This window comes from Pan troglodytes, chromosome 18, assembly GCF_028858775.2.
Source record: "Pan troglodytes isolate AG18354 chromosome 18, NHGRI_mPanTro3-v2.0_pri, whole genome shotgun sequence".
In the NCBI taxonomy this organism is placed as follows: domain Eukaryota; kingdom Metazoa; phylum Chordata; class Mammalia; order Primates; family Hominidae; genus Pan; species Pan troglodytes.
Genome location: NC_072416.2, coordinates 35,848,624 through 35,869,082, shown reverse-complemented (window position 1 = coordinate 35,869,082; position 20,459 = coordinate 35,848,624). Strand labels below are relative to the sequence as shown.

The 20,459-nt window shown below is 35.7% G+C and overlaps 1 protein-coding gene across 12 annotated transcripts in view; it reads right to left on the bottom strand.

Moving 5' to 3' along the window:
• The window catches only part of KRBOX5 (KRAB box domain containing 5), a 49,711-nt gene that overhangs the window by 15,975 nt on the left and 13,277 nt on the right, over positions 1 to 20,459 (bottom strand). Inside the window, exon 2 of one of the 12 annotated variants that reach the window (XM_063797792.1) lies at positions 13,292 to 13,352. The exons of the other annotated variants lie outside the window; for them this stretch is intronic. Coding sequence (XP_063653862.1) covers positions 13,292 to 13,319 — 28 coding nt within the window. The 5' untranslated portion in view covers positions 13,320 to 13,352. The remainder of the gene's footprint in view (positions 1 to 13,291; positions 13,353 to 20,459) is intronic. 12 annotated transcript variants of the gene reach the window in all.

Genomic DNA, 20,459 nt, shown 5'->3' with positions numbered 1-20,459 from the left:
ACACACAAGTATCAATGGTCAAACGAACCAGGCAGAAGAAAGGACATCAGCATTTGAAGACCACCTTGCTGAAATAAGGCATGCAGACAAGACTAGAGAAAAAAATAATAAACAGGAATGAACAAAGCCTCCAAGAAATACGTGACTTCACAAAAAGACTGAACCTACGATTGATTGGAGTACCTGAAAAAGATGAGGAGAATGGAAACAAGCCGGAAAACATAATTAAGGATATTATCCAGGTGAACTTCCCTAACCTAGAAGTCAGGCCACTATGCAAATTCAGGAAATACAGAGACCACTACTAAGATACTCCATGAGAACATTAACCGCAAGACACATACTCATCAGATTCTCCAAGGTCGAAATGAAGGAAACAATGTTAAGGGCAGCCAGAAAGAAAGGCCAGGTCACCTAAAAAGGGAAATCTATCAGACTAACAGTAGGCCTCTCAGCAGAAATTCTGTAAGTCAGAAGAGACTGGGGGCCAATATTCAACATTCTTAAAGAAAAGAATTTCCAACCCAGAATTTCATATCCAGCCAAACTAAGCTACAAAAGCGAAGGAGAAATAAAATCTTTTCCAGACAAGCAAATGCTGAGGGATTTCATTACCACCATGCCTGCCTTGCAAGAGCTACTGAAAGAAGTACTAAAAATGGAAAGGAAAAACTGGTACCAGCCACTGGAAAAACATAAAAACATAAAGACTAATGACACTGTGAAGAAACCGCATCAACTAGTGCACAAAACAACGAAATAGCATCATGATGACGGGATCAAATTCACACATAACGATACTAACCTTAAATATAAATGGGCTAAATGTCTCAATTAAAAGACACAGACTTGCAAATTGGATAAAGAGTCAAGACCAATTGGTTTGCTGTCAGGACACCCATCTCACGTGCAAAGACACATATAGGCTCTAAATAAAGGGATAAAGGAAAATTTACCAAGCAAATGGAAAGAAAAAAAAAAGCAGGGGTTGCAATCCTAGTTTCTGACAAAATAGACTTTAAACCAACAAATATCAAAACAGGCAAAGAAGAGTATTACATAATGGTAAAGGGAACAACTCAACAAGAAGAGCTAACTATTCTAAATATATATGCACCCAATACAGGAACACCCATATTCATAAAACAAGTTCTTAGAGACTTACAGAGACGTAGACTCCCATACAATAACAGTGGAAGACTTTAACACTCCACTGTCAATATTAGACAGATCAACAAGACAGAAAATTAACAAGGATATTCAAGACTTAAACTCAGCCCTGGATCAAGTGGACCTAATAGACATCTACAGAACTCTCCATTCCAAATCAACAGAATATACATTCTTCTCGGTGCCAGATGGCACTTATTCTAAAATCAACCACATAATTGGAAGTATAACACTCTTCAGCAAATATAAAATAACTGAAATAACAAACAGTCTCACAGACCACACTGCAACCAAATTAGAAATCACCATTAAGAAACTCACTCAAAACCATACAATTACATGGAAATTGAAGAACCTGCTCCTGCATGATTCCTGGGAAAATAATGAAATTAAGGCAGAAATCAAGAAGTTCTTTGACACCAATGAGAACAAAGAGACAACGTACCAGAATCTCTGGGATGCAGGTAAAGCAGTGTTAAGAGGGAAATTTATAGCACTAAATGCCCACAACAGAAAGCTAGAAAAATCTCAAATCAACACCCTAACATTACAATTAAAAGAGCTAGAGAGGCAAGAGCAAACTAATCCAAGAGTTAGCAGAAGACAAGAAATAACCAAGATCAGAGCAGACTTGAAGGAGATAGAGACATGAAAAACCCTCCAAAAAATAAATGAACCAAGGAGCTAGTTTTTTGAAAAAGCTAACAAAATAGATTGACCACTAGCTAGACTAATAAAGAAGAGAAAAGAATCAAATAGACACAATAAAAAGTGATAAAGGGGATACCACCGCTGACCTCACAGAAACACAAACTACCACCAGAGAATACCATAAATATCTCTACACAAGTAAACTAGAAAATCCAGAAGAAATGGATAAATTCCTGGACACATACACCCTCCCAATACTAAACCAGGAAGAAGTCGAATCCCTGAATAGACCAATAACAAGTTCTGAAATTGAGGCAATAATAGCCTACCAACCAAAAAATGCCCAGGACCAGATGGATTCACAGCCGAATTCTACCAGAAGTACAATGAGGAGCTGGTAACATTCCTTCTGAAACTATTCCAAACAATTGAAAAGGAGGGACTCCTCAATAACTCAGTTTATGAAGCCAGCATCATCCTGGTACCAAAACTGGGAAGAGAGACAACAAAAAAAGAAAACTTCAGGCTAATACCCCAATGAACATTGATGTGAAAACCCTCAATAAAATACTAGCAAACTGAATCCAGCAGCACATCAAAAAACTTATCCACCACGATCAAGTTGGCTTCATCCCTGGGATGTGAGGTTGGTTCAATATATGCAAATCAATAAACGTAATCCATCATATAAACAGAACCAAAGACAAAAACCACATGATTATCTCAATAGATACAGAAAAGGCCTTTGATAAAATTTATCATTCCTTCATGTTAAAAACTCTCAATAAACTAGGTATTGATGGAACATATCTGAAAATAATAAGAGCTATTTATGACAAACTCATAGCCAATATCATATTGAATGAGCAAAAGCTGGAAGTATTCCCTTTGAAAATCAGTACAAGACAAGAATGCCATTTCTCACCACTCCTATTCAACACAGTATTGAAAGTTCTGGCCAGGGCAATCAGGCAAGAGAAAGAAATAAAGGGTATTCAAATAGGAAGAGAGGAAGTCAATTTGTCTCTGTTTGCAGATGACATAATTTTATATTTAGAAAACCAGTCATCTCAGCCAAAAAAACTCCTTAAACTGATAAGCAACTTCAGGAAAGTCTCAGGATACAAAATCAATGTGCAAAAATCACAAGCATTCCTTTACAACAAGAATAGACAAGCAGAGAGTTAAATCATGAATAAACTCCCATTCACAATTGCTACAAACAGAATAAAATACCTAGGAATACAGCTAATAAGGGATGTGAAGGAACTCTTCAAGAAGAACTTCAAACCACTGCTCAAGAAAATAAGAGAGGACACAAGCAAATGGAAAAATATTCCATCCTCATGGATAGGAAGAATCAACATTGTGAAAATGGTCATACTGCCCAAAGTAATTTATAGATTAAATACTATTCCCATCAAACTACCATTGACATTCTTCACAGAATTAGAAAAACACTACTTTTATTTCATGTGGAATCAAAGAAGACCCCATATAGCCAAGACAGTCCTAAGCAAAAAGAACAAAGCTGGAGGCATCACGCTACCTGACTTCAAATTACACTAAAAGGCCACAGTAACCAAAACAGCACGGTACTGGTACCAAAACAGATATATAGACCAATGGAACAGAATAGAGACCTCAGAAATAACACCATACATCTACAACCATCTGATTTTCAACAAACCTGACAAAAACAAGCAATGGGGAAAGGATTCCCTATTTAATAAATGGTGCTGGGAAAACTGACTAGCCATATGCAGAAAACAGAAACTAGACCCTTTTCTTGCACCTTATACAAAAACTAACTCGAGATGGACTAAAGACTTAAATGTAAAACCCAAAACCATAAAAACCCTAGAAGAAAATCTTGGCAATACTATTGAGGACATAGACATGGGCAAAGACTTCATGACTAAAACACCAAAAGCAATTGCAACGAAAACCAAAATTGACAAATGGGATCTAATTAAACTAAAAGCCTGGTTACCTACAGAATGGGAAAAATGTTTACAATCCACCCATCTGACAAAGGTCTAATATCCAGAATTTATAAGAAACTTAAACAAATTTACAAGAAAAAAACAACCTCATCAAAAAGTGGGCAAAGGATATGAGCAGACACTTCTTAAAAGAAGACATTTATGCAACCAACAAACATAAGAAAAACATCTCAACATGACTGATCATCAGATAAATGCAAATCAAAACCATAATGAGACACCATCTCATGCCAGTCAGAATGGCAATCATTAAAAAGTCAAGAAACAACAGATGCTGGCCAGGCTGTGGAGAAATGGAAACGTTTTTACAATGTTAGTGGGAATGTAAATTAGTTCAGCCACTGTGGAAGACAGTGTGGTGATTCCTCAAGGATCAAGAATCAGAAACACTATTTGACCCAGCAATCCCATTACTGGGTATATACCCAAAGGAATATAAATCATTCTACTATAAAGACACATGCACACGTATGTTTGCTGCAGAACTATTTACAATAGCAAAGACAGGGAACCAACCCAAATACCCATCAATGATAGACTGGATAAAGAAACTGTGGTACATAAACACCATGGAATACTATGAAGCCATAAAAAGGAATGAGATCATGTCCTTTGCAGGGACGTGAATGAAGCTGGAAGTCATCATCCTCAGCAAACTAACACAGGGACAGAAAACCAAAACACTGCATGTTCTCGCTTATAAGTGGGAGTTGAACAATGAGAACACATGGACACAGAGAGGAGAACAACACACACCAGGGCCTGGTGGGGGCTGGGTGGGTGGGTGAGGGGAAGGAACATAGACGATGGGTCAACAGGTGCAGCAAACCACCATGGCACACATATACCTATGTAACAAACCTGCATGTTCTGCAAATGTATCCCCCATCTTTTTTTTTTTTGAGGAAATAAAGAAAAACAAAAAACTTTTTTAAAAAAAGGACACACAGACCGATGGAACAGAATAGAGCACCCAGAAATAAATAGAGGCACACACTTACAATCATCTGATGTTCCACAAAGTCAACAAAAATAAGCAATAGTGAAAGGACTCCCTATTTAATAAATGGTTCTAGGATGACTGACTAACCTCATGCAAACGAATGAACATAGACTCCTACATTTCACCATATATAAAAATTAACTCAAGATGATTAAAGATTTAAATTCAGAAACTTAATAAAAATACTAGAAGAAAATCTGGCAAATACCATTCTAGACATTGACTTTGGCAAAGAATTTATGGCTAAATTCTCAAAAGCAATTGTAACAAAAACAAAAATTGACAAATGGGACCTAATTAAAGAGTTTCTGCACAGCAAAAGAAACTGTGAGAAGAATCAATAACCTACAGAACAGGAGAAGATATTCACAAACTATCTACCTGACAAAGGCCTAATTCCAGAATCCATATGAAATTTAAATTAACAAGAAAAAAAATAACCCCATTAAAAAGTGGGCAAAGGGCAAGAGCAGACACTTCTCAAAAGAAGACATACAAGCAGCCAACAAGCATACGAAAAAATGTTACACATCACTACCCATCAGAAAAATGCAAATCAAAACCACACGGAGATACTATTTACACCACTCAGAATAGTGATTACTGAAAAGTCAAAAAACAGATGCTGGCAAGTGCCAGCAGTAAAGATAATACTTATACACTGATGATGGGAATGTAATTAAATTAGCTCAGTCACTGTGAAAAACAGTTTGGAGATTTCTGAAAGAACTCAGAACTACCATTTGACCCAACAATTCTATTACTCAGTATATACCCAATGGAAAATGAATTGTTCTACCAAAAAGTCACATGCACTCATATGTTCATCACAGCACTATTCACAATAGCAAAAACATGGAATCAGCCTAGATGCCCATCAATGGTGGACTGGCTAAAGAAAATGTGGTACATATACACCGTGGAATACTATGCAGCCATAAAAAAAATAAAATCATGTCCTTTGCAACAACATGGATGCAGCTGTTATCCTAAGTAAATTAACACACAGGAACAGAAAACCAAAGACCATGTTCTTATAAGTGGGAACTAAACATTGGGTACATATGGACATAAAGATGGGGAAAAGAGACAATGGGGACTCATGGGGGCAGTAAAGGAAGGAAGCAAGGGCTGAAAAACTATCTATTAGGCACTATGCTCATTATCTGGATGATGGGATCATTCAGACATCAAACCAGTGTAATGCAATATACCCATGTAATGAACCAACACATGTACACCTTGAATCTAAAATAAAAGTCAAAAGTATATTAAGAGAAAAAAGAAACAGAAAAAAATGGGGTCTTACTCTGTCACTCAGACTGGAGTACACTGGTACAATCATAGCTCAATGTAGCCTAGCCTCAAATTCCTGGGGTAAAGCAATCCTCCTGACACAGCCTCCTGAGTCACTGGGACTACAGGCACATGCCACAACAACTAATTAAAAAAAAAAAAATCTTAGACACAGGGTCTTGCAATACTGCCCAGGCTGGCCTCAAGTGATCCTCCTGCCTTAGCCTCCAAAGTAGCTAGGATTACATGCACACACCACTCTGCCTAGCAAAATATCTATTTTAAAGATGCTTAACCAGTTAAAGGAGAACACAGACAAATTAACAAAAGAAGACAAAAATGCATGAAGAAAATGAGGTTATGAACAGAGATTAAAACTATAAAAACACAAAGTATGGAGCTGAAAAATAACTAAATTTAAGGATTCACTAGAGGGTTCAACAGCAGACTTGATCTAGCAGAAAAATAACCCAACAAGCTTGATAACAGGTTATTTGAAAGTATATGGTCAGGACAGCAAAAAGAAAAAAACAGAGTGTCTAAGGGACTAATGGGGTACTATCAAGTAGGCCAATGCTGAGACCAGCTCGGTCATGGAGACCTAACCCAGCAGCGCTAGAGGAATTAAAGACACACACACAGAAATATAGCATGTGGAGTGGGAAATCAGGGGTCTCACAGCCTTCAGAGCTAAGAGCCCCCGAACAGAGATTTACCCACATATTTATTGACAGCAAGCCAGTGATAAGCATTGTTTCTATAGATTATAGACTAACTAAAAGTATTCCTTACAGGAAACAAAGGGATGGGCCAAAATAAAGGGATGGGCCAAAATAAAGGGATGGGCTCTGGCTAGTTATCTGTAGCAGCAGCATGTCCTTAAGGCACAGATGGCTCATGCTACTGTTTGTGGTTTAAGAATGCCTTTAAGCGGCTTTCCACCCTGGGTGGGCCAGGTGTTCCTTGCCCTCATTCCGGTAAACACACAACCTTCAGCATGGGCGTTATGGCCATCACGAACATGTCACAGTGCTGCCGAGATTTTGTTTATGGTCAGTTTTGGGACCAGTTTATGGCCAGATTTGGGGGCCTGTTCCCAATAGGCCAATTTACTAAAAATGGGAATTCTAAAATGCAAAGAGAGAGGAAAGAGTAGAAACTTTATTTTAAGAAATGATGGCTGAGAATTTTCCAAATTTGAGGGAGAAAATGGCCTAAAATTTAATGAAACTCTACCAACTCTAATTAGTAGCAACACAAAGAGATCCACAACAAGACACATTATAATCAGAGATTCAAAAGTTACGAACAAAGAGAATTTAGAAGCCAGAAAAAAAAAAAAACGTGACTTGGCATATGCAAGGCCCATTCCTAGGATGACCAGCAGGTGTCTCAGCAAAAAATCTCACAGGTCAGAAAGTTGAAGAATGATATATTCAAAGTGCTGAATAATGACAACTACCAATCAAGAAAATGTTTTCTGCCAAAACTATCCTTTAACAATTTTGAAATAAGGAATATTCAAAATCCACAAAAGCTGAATGAATTCATATCCACTAGATCTGTTCTAAAAGAACTGCTAAATAGAGGCAGTTCTTCACATTGAAAAATAAAATGATGGTGAGTAGTAACACAAAATTATATAAAAATAGAAAGTGTTCTGGTAACAGTAATTATATACACAATAAAATATTCTGTATTATGACGACAGTGCAGAGAATACTTTTAATTCTGCTATAGATTTGAAGTCAAACACTTAAAAATAACCACAAATCTGTGCTAATGGATTCACAATATAAAGTGATATAATTTGTGATATCAATAAAATACAATGGAGAGTTCATAAAGAGGCAGGATTTTTGTATGCAATTAAGGTTAGCAGCTTGAGGTAAATTGTTGTAACTTTAAGATGTTTTACATAATATCTATGGTCACCACAAAGCAAGTACCTATAATAGATACACAGAGAGAAGTGGGAAAGGAATTAAAACGTGTCATTACAAAAATCAACAGAACACTACGGAAGATAGCAAGAAAACGGGACCAAAATAGATACAAGACCCAAAACAAAAAATTGAACAAAATGCAATGGTGAGTCATACCTTTCAGTAATTACTTTATACATAAATGAATAAATTCAAAAGACATAATTTGGCTGAATAAATTCAAGAAACAAGATCTAACTCCATGCTTTCTAGGGAAAACCAACTTTAGATCTAAGAACACATATGAGCTGAACATGAAAGAATGGAAAAAAAATAATGTGCAAAGTAAAATACTGTCATATTAGTTAAAATACATGTTACATCAAAACATGTTACAAGAGACAAGAAAGAGCATTATATAATTATAAACGGGTTCACTGTCTAGGAAGCTATAATAAATATTAACATATATGCACCTAACATCACACCTCTCAAATATATGCAGCAACTAGCAAACTTTTACAGAATTGAAGCAATAAGTAGCCAGCAGTACAATAGTAGTAGGAGACTTCCATACTCCACTTTCAGTAATGGAAAGAATAAGAGACAAAAGATCAATAAGGAAACAGAGGACCTGAACAACACTATAGACCATTAGACCTAATAGTCATATACAGAACTAACCATTCAACAGCAGAATACACAATATCCATAACCATATATGGCACATGATCACCAATAGACAACCTGTTAAGCTGCAAAAAAAGTTTTACCAAATTTAAGCAGATGACAATCACACAAAGCATCACTTCTTACTACAACAGAATAAAACTAGAAATTAAAAACAGAAAGAAAAATGGCATGTCCATGACTATGTGGAAATTAAATAAACTCTCAAACACACTCTTGTTCAAGATTTTGAAGACAATACTGTTGTCAATACTACCTAAAGTGATCTACAGATTCAATGTACTCTCCATCAAAATATTAATGGAACTTTTTGCACAAGTATTAACATAGTCTAAAATGTCTACGGAATCTCAAGAGACCACAGATGGATAAATAATCTTCCACAGATGGATAAACAATCTTGGCAAAGAAAAACAAAGAGGCATCATACTTTCTGATTTCAAAATATACTACAAAGCTACTGTACTCAAAACAGTCTGCTACTGACATAAAGATAAATAAAAGATGAAACAGATTGGAGAGTCCAGAAATAAACACTCATGTATATAGTAAACTTATATTCAACAAGGGTTCCAAGAATTCACAATGAGAAAAGGGACAGTCTCTTCAACAAATAGGATTGGGCATATTGGATATCCACAAGGGAAAAAATAAAGTTGGACCTTACCTTGCACATTTACAAACATGAACTCAAAATGGACTGACTTATTTTTTGTAGCTACTGTAACTCACATTTTTTATTTTCTTTTTCAGATGGTTTTCTATCAGCACACAGAGATGCCACTGAAATTTCTATGTTGATTTTGTATCCTGCGACTTCACAGAACTTGTTCATTAGTTCTAAGAGGTTTTTTGTGTCATGTTTATGTTTTTATTATATACAAGGTCATATTGTCTGTAAACAAGGACGATTTCATTTTTCCATTCCAATTTGGATGCCTTTTATTTCTTTCTCTTGACTAATTGCTCTGGCTACAACTTCTAGTACTATGTTGAATAGGAGTGGTGAAAATTGGTATCCTTATCATGTTACACATCTCAGAGAAAAAGCTTTCATCTTTTCCCTGTTTGATATATTAACACTGTCATATTTACTGTGTTGAGATACATACCTTCCATACATAATTTGCTTAGAGTTTTCACTATAAAGAAAGTTAAATTTTGTCAAGTACTTTTTCTGTGTATACAAATAACTATAAAAAATTAACATACCCAGCAATAAACTTAAATAAAAAAGTGAAAGATCTCTACACTGAAAATCATAAAACATGGATGAAAAAATGAAATACATGTGAATAGATGAAAATATATTGTGTTTATATATTGGAAGAATATTATTAAAATGGGCCAGGCGCAGTGGCTCACGCCTGTAATCCCAGCACTTTGGGAAGCTGAGACGGGTGGATCACCTGAGGTCAGGTGTTCAAGACCAGCCTGGTCAACATGGTGAAACCCCGTCTCTATCAAAAAAATACAAAAATTAGCTGGGCGTGGTGGTGGGTGCCTGTAATCCCAGCTACTTGGGAGGCTGAGGCAGGACAATCATTTGAATCCAGGAAGCGGAGGTTGCAGTAAGCCAAAATCGCGCCATTGCACTCCAACCTGGGTGACAAGAGCAAGACTCCATCTTAAAAAAAAAAAAAAAAAAAGAATATTATTAAAATGGGCATGTTACCCAAAGTGACCTATAGATTTAACGCAATTTCGATCAGAATACCAATGACATTCTTCACAAAAATAGAAAAAAAAAAAAAAAAACTAAATGTACATGGAACCACAAAATACCCTGAATAGCCAAAGCAATCCTGAGCAAAAGGAACAAAGCAGGCTCAAGGCATCACACTACCTGACTTCAAAATTTATTACAAAGCTACAGTATCCCAAACAGCATTATACTGGCATTAAAACAAACACATAGACCAATATGCCCAATGAGTCCATAAATAAATTCATGCTCCTAAAGCTGACTGATTTTCAACAAAGATGCCAAGAACACACTTTGGGGAAAAGACAATCTCTTTAATAAATGGTGCAGGAAAAATTGAATATCCATCTACAGAAGAGTAAGACTAGACCCCTAACCCTCATCATATACAAAAACCAACTCAAAATGGATTTTAGACTTAAATGTAATGCCCTAAACTATGAAACTATTAGATGAAAACAGGGCAAATACTTTACAACATCGGACTTGGAAATTCCGACTTCAAAGCAAAGGCAACCTAAGCAAAAATAGGCAAATGAGATTACATCAACCTAAAAGACTTTTGCATATGAAATGAAATAACAGAGTGAAGAGACAACCTAGACAATGGGAGAAAACATTTGCAAACTATACATATGACAAGAGGTTAATATTGAGTATATAAGAAATTTGAAATCTCAAAATAAAACAAACATACAATCCAATTTAAAAATGTGCCACAGACCTTCATAGACATTAGTGAAAAGAAGACATACAAATGGCCAAAAGGTGCATAAACAGATGCTCAACATCACTAATCATCAAGGGAGTGCAAATATAAACCACAATGAGATACCACCACACTCCAGTTAAAATGACTATAATCAAAAAGACAAAAAATATAACTAAAACAAGTATTGGTGAGGATGTGAAGAAAAACGAACACATATATACTGTTGATGGGATTGTAAAGTAGTATGGCCACTATAAAAGAGTATGGAGGTTCCTGAAAAATTAAAAATACAGCTGTCATATGATTCAGCAATTCCACTATTGGGTATATATCCAAAAGAAAGGAAATCAATGTGTCAAAAACATAGCTGCATTCCCATGTTTACTGCAGCACTCTTTATAACAGCCAAGATATGAAATCAATCCAAATGTACACCAAGAGATAAATGGATAAAGAAAATGTGGTGTAAATGCACAATGAATTACTATTCAGCCATTCAAAAAGAATAAAATCCTGTCCTTTGCAATAACATGGATGAACCATGAGATATCATGTTAAGTGAATAAGCCATATACAGAAAGATAAACCCTTCATGATCTTACTCAAATGAGTAACCTGAAAAGAAAGAAAGAAAAAAAGAAAGAGAGAGAGAGAGAAAGAAAAGAAAAGAGAAAAGAAAAGAGAAAAGAAAGGGCAGGCAGGCGGGCAGGGCACAGTGGCTCACACCTCTAATCCCAGCACTTTGCGAGGCCAAGAGGGGTGGATCATTTTAGTTCAAGAGTTCAAGACCAGTCTGGCCAATATGTTGAAACCCCGTCTCTACTAAAAATACAAAAAAATTAGCTGGGCATGGTGGTGCATGCCTGTAATCACAGCTACTCAGGAGGCTGAGGCAGGAGAATACCTTGAACCCAGGAGGCAGAGGTTGCAGTGAGCTGAGATCACGCCACTGCACTCCAGCCTGGGCAACAGAGCAAGACTCTGTCTTAAAAAAAAAAAAAAAAAAAAAAAAAAGAAAAGGAAAAAAAGCTGATATAAGCAGAGTATAACAGTGGTTACCAGAGACTGAAGGGGGAGGAATAGAAAGAGGTTGGTTAACAGGTATAAAGTTACAATTACATAGGAGAAGTAAGTTCTGGTGTTCTATTACACAGTACAGTAACAATGGTTAATAGAAGGTTATTGCATATTACAAAATAGCTATAAAAGGCCAGTCACAGTGTAACATGCCTATAATCCCTGTACTTTGGGAGGCGGAAGCAGGAGCACCACTTAAGGTCAGGAGTTCAAGGCCAGCCTGGACAATGTAGTGAGACCCTATCTCTGCAAAAATTTTTTTAAATTAGCCAGGCACGGTGGCATATGCCTGTAGTCCTAACGACTTGGGGAGCTGAGGCAGGAGGATCACTTGAGCCCAAGAGTTTGAAGCTATGGTGAACTACAATTGTGCCACTGCACTTCAGCCTGGGTAACAGAGTGAGATCCTGTCTCTACAAACAATAAAAGTTAAAAAAAAAAAAAAAAAGCTAGAAGAGAGACTTTTGAATGTTCTCACCACTAAGAATTACCAAATACATGAGGTAATGCACTAAACATCCTGATATGATCATTATACAACACACACACATATATATAATTGTACTCCGTAAATATGTACAATTAACATTGTATCAATTTAAAAAGCAAACTAAAACTTAAACATAAAACCTATAAATATAAAACTCCTAGAAAAATACAGAAGTGGAAAGCTTGGTCATGAAAATTGGTCTTGGCAATGATTTTTTGGATATAATATCAAAGGGTGAGACAACAAAAAGCAAGAACATACACATGGTACTACATCCGTGTATCCGAAATATTCCAAACATATTCAAAACAGAACGCGGAATAGATGTTTGCACACCCATGTACCCTGCAGCATTACTCCCAAAAGACAATACCTGGAAGCAATCAAAATGTCCCTTTATGGATAAGCAGATTAAACAAATGTGGCACACATACACAACAGAACATTACTGAGCCTTAAAAATCAGAGACATTTTGACAAGTATTAATAAGGACAAACCTTGAGGACATTATGTCAGGTGAAATAAGATAGTCAAAAAGAAAGAGACACTGTTTAATTACACTTACATAAAGTATCTACAGTAGCCAAACTCATAGAAACATTAGGCAGAATGGTGCTCTTCAGGAGCTGGAGAGAAGTGTGGAAAGGACAATTTGTTGTTTAATGGGTATTCACTTTGACTTCCGTAAAATAAAAATGATCTACAAACCTGTAAAACAATATGACTATACTTAACACTAATAAACTGTACACTTAAAAATGTTTGAGATGACAATTATATGTTTTCACCATTAAAAATGTGACTACCTAAAAGAGATAGTTATAAAATGTTTCAAAAATCACCTTCAAAGAACAAAAGTGTTCCTCTCACATAATTATATAGATCCAAACAATAGATTGTGAATTTAAGATTATTTCCTTAACTACTCATCTAGACAGAATAAAGCAATCATTAACAGCTAAGAAAAAAAAATATACAAGATAAGTCATGAACAAAGTAGAGGCAATATTTATACAGATGAATAACACGTAGTATTTTATAAGCAACAGGCATATAGCTAATTCATATCTAAACATCATATTGTCTTAAAGTGTACAGAGTTGAAAATTATCATCCAATTCATAATATCAAGGTTGAAAAGCAAAAATACAATTAACTGATCTAAGGAAACCTATCTGAAAAAAAAGAAACACAATCATACGGAATCAATAACAAGAATAAGAGAAATTTTAGTGCATAAAATAATAAATACATCATATTCTATTAAAAAATAATGCTTTAGATATTTACAACTATCAACTGTGTGCACCCATGAAGAACAGGCATTTTGAATCAATGCCATTCAATGAATGGCAGTAAAATGTCACAGGAAATGCATTACAATCATTAATAATTAGCTCTAATGAGAAAATTTTAATGAGTAAATATTCAAAAGACACTAGGAAGACTTCTTTATCATGTTATCAATATATTGGTGCTATTCTTACTAAAATATAATGGCTATAATAAAGTCTTTAGAAGCTAAAAAAAAAAGCTTTCTATTTCCAAATACAGGAACAACGTAAATGTTGCAAACTACGGTGAGAATTACTGAAATGTAAAGTCAGTATTTGGGATTACATTATACATCATTTAAATACAGGCTAAAAAAATATATAAATCTTAACAATTCTTTTTTGCTTGCAGTAAACTTAAACTTATAATCAAACATATTAATAAATATGTGGTACCCACTAGTAATCTAATTTACATCTTATACAATGCGTACATTTCAGCATTTTATTTCAGAACTTTTGAATCTAAAAATCAGACAAATTTGATATATATTTCAGAAAGGGAAACATACAAGATTAGAAACATAAGCAAGATGACAGAATAGGAGGCCCCCATGCATATTTCTCACAACATAATGTGGCAGCCATGCCAAACACAACTGCCTTTATGGGAGCTTTGCAATCCAGGTCACAATTTCTGACACCCAGCTGGAGCCCAAGATCAAGGAGGACAATTTGAGGACAAGTCCTTAGCCGAAGGGTAGGCTTATTGATCATGGTTCTGGATACAAAACAAAAAAATTGCTATATCTGACTGTAGATTTAGCTATGGCTCACTTGGTCTTGGTCCTGCCACTCAAAAAATCTTCCAAGAATCCAGGAGGATTCATTCCCACTTGAGATTCAGGTGACAGGCCTGAAGATCCTGGTCTTGTCTGTGCTCCCTGAATAAGGCAAAATCTATCTCTGTCAACTCTCAGTCATGGTCTGGAAAAAATCCTGCCCACACAGAGACCCTCAGGAAAAAATATCCATCTGTGCCCCTGGATGTAGAACTGTCAACACTGACCCAAATGGGAATCCTGAAGTGGCACTGAAACTTTGCTCAAGTTTCATGCAGCCACAGGTCAGGAGTTTTGCTCAACCTGGGACCTGCCTGAAAGCACACACATCTGTGCCCCTGGAGCTAGACTTGCTGACATTAGTCTCACTGTGAATCTTAAAGTAGCCCTGTAAGTTTGGCTCTACTTTCTGTCAGCCAGGGTCTGGGAGCAGTTCTGCTCAATGAGAAACCTGGAAGGAGACAAGCCATGGGCCCAGGGCCCATATCCTGCAGCACCCCTGTGAATCAGTTCCAGACCCTCTCAGCTGTGACCAGGGGTCAGTCATGTCCATCAGTGACTTGTTCAATGACTGGATGAAACCACTCCCAGAGACTCAGCAGGAGCCACACCTGTCCACATCTATTCTATCAGCACCCCCATTCTGCAGAAACAACTACAATTCCTTATCTTAGAACCAGCCCCAATGCTCAAGATCCTGAAGAAAGTTGTCTTCCCAGAGAAGAGATGGGATCCATGACTATCTATGCCCTGCTAGTAGGTCTGTCAACCATAAAACCCACTGCAGACCCAGTAGCAGTCATGTGACATGGCTCCAACACACTCAGGTGCAATTAGTCAAAATCTCATCAGCTCAGGATCTGAAAGAAGAAAGTATTTATTTCCCCAAACTGTCTATAATGACTGGAAGAGAGGTTTGCTCCTTCACATTCAGGGACATAAACATAAGCCTACACAGATTATAAAAAATCAGGCAAACTACCACCACCAAAGGAAACTAAAAAGCCATAGTAATCATCTCCAAAGAAATGGAGATCTGAAAGTTGGCTGACAAAGAATTCAAAATAATCATCTTAAAGAATTTCAACGAGATGCAAAAGAACACAGATAGATAACTAAAAAGTTTTATAATACAATACTTGAACAAAATGGGAGTTTTAACAGAGAAATAGAAACCATTAAAAGGAACCAGATAGAAATCTTGGAACTAAAGTGAACAATGAAAGAACTGAAAAAATGTAACAGTTTTAACAAGAGACTCAATCATGAAAGAAGAAAAAAATCAGCAAACTTAAAGACAGGTCATTTGAAAGTAATCAATTAGAAAAAAATATGAAAGCATGAAGGAAGCATATAGCCTGTATAGCATATCATAAAGTGAACAAATATACATATTTTAGGATTTTCAGAAGAAGAAAGAAAGAAGAAAAAAGATTAAAGATATAATGTCTTAAAACTCCCCAAATCTGGAAAAGGATATGAACAAGAAGTTTCATAAAGCTCAAAATACCCATGGCAAGAAGAACCTAATGAAGATTCCCCTGGGGCATATCATAATTAAATTGTCAAAATTCAAAGACAAAGCAAGAATCATGAAAGCAGCATGAAATAAGAGATTCTTCACATACAAGGGAAACTTTATAACGTTATCAGTAGATTTTTTAGCAGAAACCTTACAAGCCAAATGGGAGTGATACCATATATTAAAAGTGCTGAAAGAAGGAAAATTAAACAAACAAACAAACAAAAAAGACAACTAAGTAGGCTATACACAACAAAGCATCTTTTAGAAATAAAAGAGAGATGAAGACATTTCAAGACCCCCCCACCAAAAAAAAAAGTTAAAGGAATTCATCACCACTAGACCTGTCTAGAAATGCTAAACGACTAAAGGGAATTACTCAAGTTGAAGTGATGAAATGCTAACTAAATATGAAAACATTAAATCTACAAACATCACTGGAAATGGTAAATAGTGAAATTCAGAATACTCGAATATTGTAATGGTGGTACATAAGTCACTTTTAATTCTAGTATAAGAACTATAAAACAAAACTATTTTTTAAAAGTATAGCTATGATAATTTGTTAATGAATACAAAATATAAAAAGTTTTAAAATGTGACATATATAGTATAAAATGTGTGAAGGGGAGGAAAAGTATAGAGTTTTTCTATGCATAAAAGTTGGATAATTATCATCTTAAACTAGGCTGTTATATGATGTTTTATGTAAGTCTTATAACCACTGGAGAAAAAAAAAACTGTAGTAGATACAAGAAAAAAAGAAAGTAATCAAAGTATATAAAAACAACCAAAACAAGACAAAAAATTAACATGACCAAAGCATAAGAGGAAAAAAGAAACAAAGTATAAAATAGAAAACAAACTTATAATAGTTACCTATCAATAATTACATATAAAGAGATTAAATTATCCAATAAACAGACATTGATAAAGACTGAATGTCACTTCCAAAATTTAGGTTAAAATTTAATAGCCACTGTGATAGAATTAAGAAGTGGGACTTTTAAGAAGTGATTAGGCCATGAGAGCTCTGCCTGCATGAATGTATTAATGTCCTTATCACAGCAGTGGGTTAATTATCACAAGTGTGCATTTGTTATAAAAGGGAGCTCTCTCCCCCTCGTGCCTTTGGCCATGTTATTATGCAGCAAAAAGGTCTTCACCAGATGCCAGTGTCATGCTCTCTGCCTTCCCTGCCTCCAGAATCACAGGCTAAATTAATTTGTATTCCTTATAAATCACCCATTTCATTATAAAATACCCTGTGAATATTCTGATATAGCAGCACAAAATGGATTTAAAACAGACAGTGGCTGAATGAATTTTTAAAAATCCAGTGACAGGTTGCTTACAAGAGACTCACTTTTGATTTAAGGACAAACATAAGCTAACAGTGAAAGAACTGGAAAGGATATTCCATACAAATGATAAACAAAAGAGTGCAGGCAGGGGTAGCTATACTTACATTAGACAAAACAGGCTGTCTGACAAAATCTGTCACAAGAGACAAAGGAGTTAACTATATAATAATAGAGAGGTTAATTTGTCTAGAGGATAGAGCAATTAAATAGATATATGCACCCAACACTGGAATACTTAAATATATAAAGCATACATTAACAGAACTGGAAGGAGAAATATACAGAAATACAACAAAAGAGAACATTAGTACCCTACTTAAAATGGATAGATCATTCAGGCACAAAATTAAGAAAGCAGTGCACTACTATAACACTATAGACTAAATGTACATATAACATCCCATCCAACAATATGAGAATACAGTCTTCTAAGAATACATGAAATATTCTCCAGGACAGATCACATGTTAAACCAAAAGTAAAAAGCAGTAAGTCTTTTCAAATGTATAAAGATTAAAATTATATCAAGTTTTTTTTTCTGATTGCACTGATATAAAACTGAAAATCAATAGTAGAAAGAAAACTGGAAATTCACAAATATGTAAATATTAAACAACATACTCCTGAAAAATCAATAGGATAAAGAAGAAATCAAAAGAAAAATCTAAACATATCCTGAGACAAATGAAATTGGAAACACAAGAAACCAAAACTTCTGTGATGCAACCAAAACAGTTCTAGTACAGAAGTTTATAATAATAAAGTTCTACATTAAGAAAAAAAAAGATGTTGAATAAGCAATCTAACTCAATTCCTCAAGAAACTTGAACATGAACAAAATAATCCCAATGTTAGCATAATTATGAAAATAGTAAGAATTAGAACAAAAAGAGACTAAATAAAGACTAGAAAGGCAATAGAAAAGATCAAAGAAACTGAATTGAGTTTTTCAAAGAAAACAAAATTGAGAAACTTTTGGCCAGATTAAGCAAAGGATCAAAAAGAGAGAGGACTCAAAAAATTATAAGTGGGCTGGGTGCACTTCCTCATGCTTGTAATCCCAGTGCTTTTGGAGGCCATGGCAGGTAAATCACTTGAGCCCAGGATTTGGAGGCCAGCCTGGGCAACATAATGAAACCCCTCTCTCTAAAAAACACAAAAATTAGCTGAGCATGGTGGTACACCCCTGTAGTCCCAGCTACTTGGGAGATGGGAGAATAACCTGAGCCTGGGAGGTTGAGGCTGCAGTGAGTTATGATCATGCCACTGCACTTTGGTTTGGACATCAGAGTGAGAGACCCTGTCTCAAATAAACAAATACATAAAAGAAAGAAGGATGAGTCATTACAACTGACAACACACAAAGAATAATAAGAGGCTACTATGAACAATTATATGACAACAAATTGGATAACTTAGAAGAAATAGATTCTTAGAAATGAATGACTCACCAAGATTAAATCACAAAGAAACAGAAACACTGAACAGACCAATAATAAGAAAGGAGATTGAAGCAGTTATAAAAAAATCCAATGAGAAAAAGCCCATGACCAAATGACTTCATGGGTGAATTGTATCACACAGTTAAAGATGAATTAATGTCCATCCTTCTCAAATTCTTCCAAAAAATTGAAGGGAAAAAACACTGCCCCTTAGTTTGCATGTAATGAAAAGTGGGTATATAAGTACATGACTGCAGAACTGCTCCTCTCAGCACACTGCCTACAGGGTAGCCTCGCTCCACAGGAGCAGTCATAGAGCTGCAACACTGCCAGCTCAATAAAGCTGTTTTCTTCTACCACTATCTTGCACTTGAATTCTTCCTGAGTGAAGCCGTGAACCTTCCCAGGATAAGCCCCAATCTGGGGGCTCACCTGCCCTGCAACAAGAGCAATTAGGTAAAAAAAAAGAAATAAAAGGCACTCATATCAGCAATGAAGAATTGTAATTTTCTCTGCTTGCAGATTAGGTGATTTTATATACAGAAAACCCTAAAGAGTATACAAAAAGAGTTAGAGCTAATACTCATTCAGTAAAGCTGAGGTCACATAATTACCATACAAAAATTAGTTGCATTTCTATATACTAACAATTAACGATCTGAGAAAAAAAGTTAAGCAAACAATCCAATTTATAATAGCATCAAAAGTATAAAATTCTTATGATTCCATTTAACAAAGGAGGTGAAAGATCTGCTCAGTAAAATCTGTAAGACAGTGATGAATACAATTGAAAAAGACACAAATAAATGGAAAGATATCCCTTGTTCATGGACTGGAAAAATTAATACTGATAAAATGTCCACACTACACAAAGTGATCTACAGATACAGTGTAATCCCTATTAAAATTCCAATGTCAGTTTTCAGAGAAATAGAAATAAATTCTAACATTTATTTTATTTTATTTTATTTTATATATATTTTTTGAGGCAGAGTCTCGCTGTTGCTCAGGATGGAGTGCAGTGGCGTGATTTTGGCTCACTGCAACCTCCGCTCCTGGGTTCAAGCAATTCTCTTGCCTCAGCCTCCTCAACAGCTGACATTACAGGTATGCACCACCACACCTGGCTAATTTTTGTATTTTTAGTAGAGACGGGGTTTTGCCATGTTGGCCAGGCTGGTCTTGAACTCCTGGCCTCAAGTGATCCACCTGCTTCGGTCTCCCAAAGTGCTGGGATTACAGGTGTGAGCCACTGCATCTGGCCTCCAAATTTCTATAAAACCACAAAT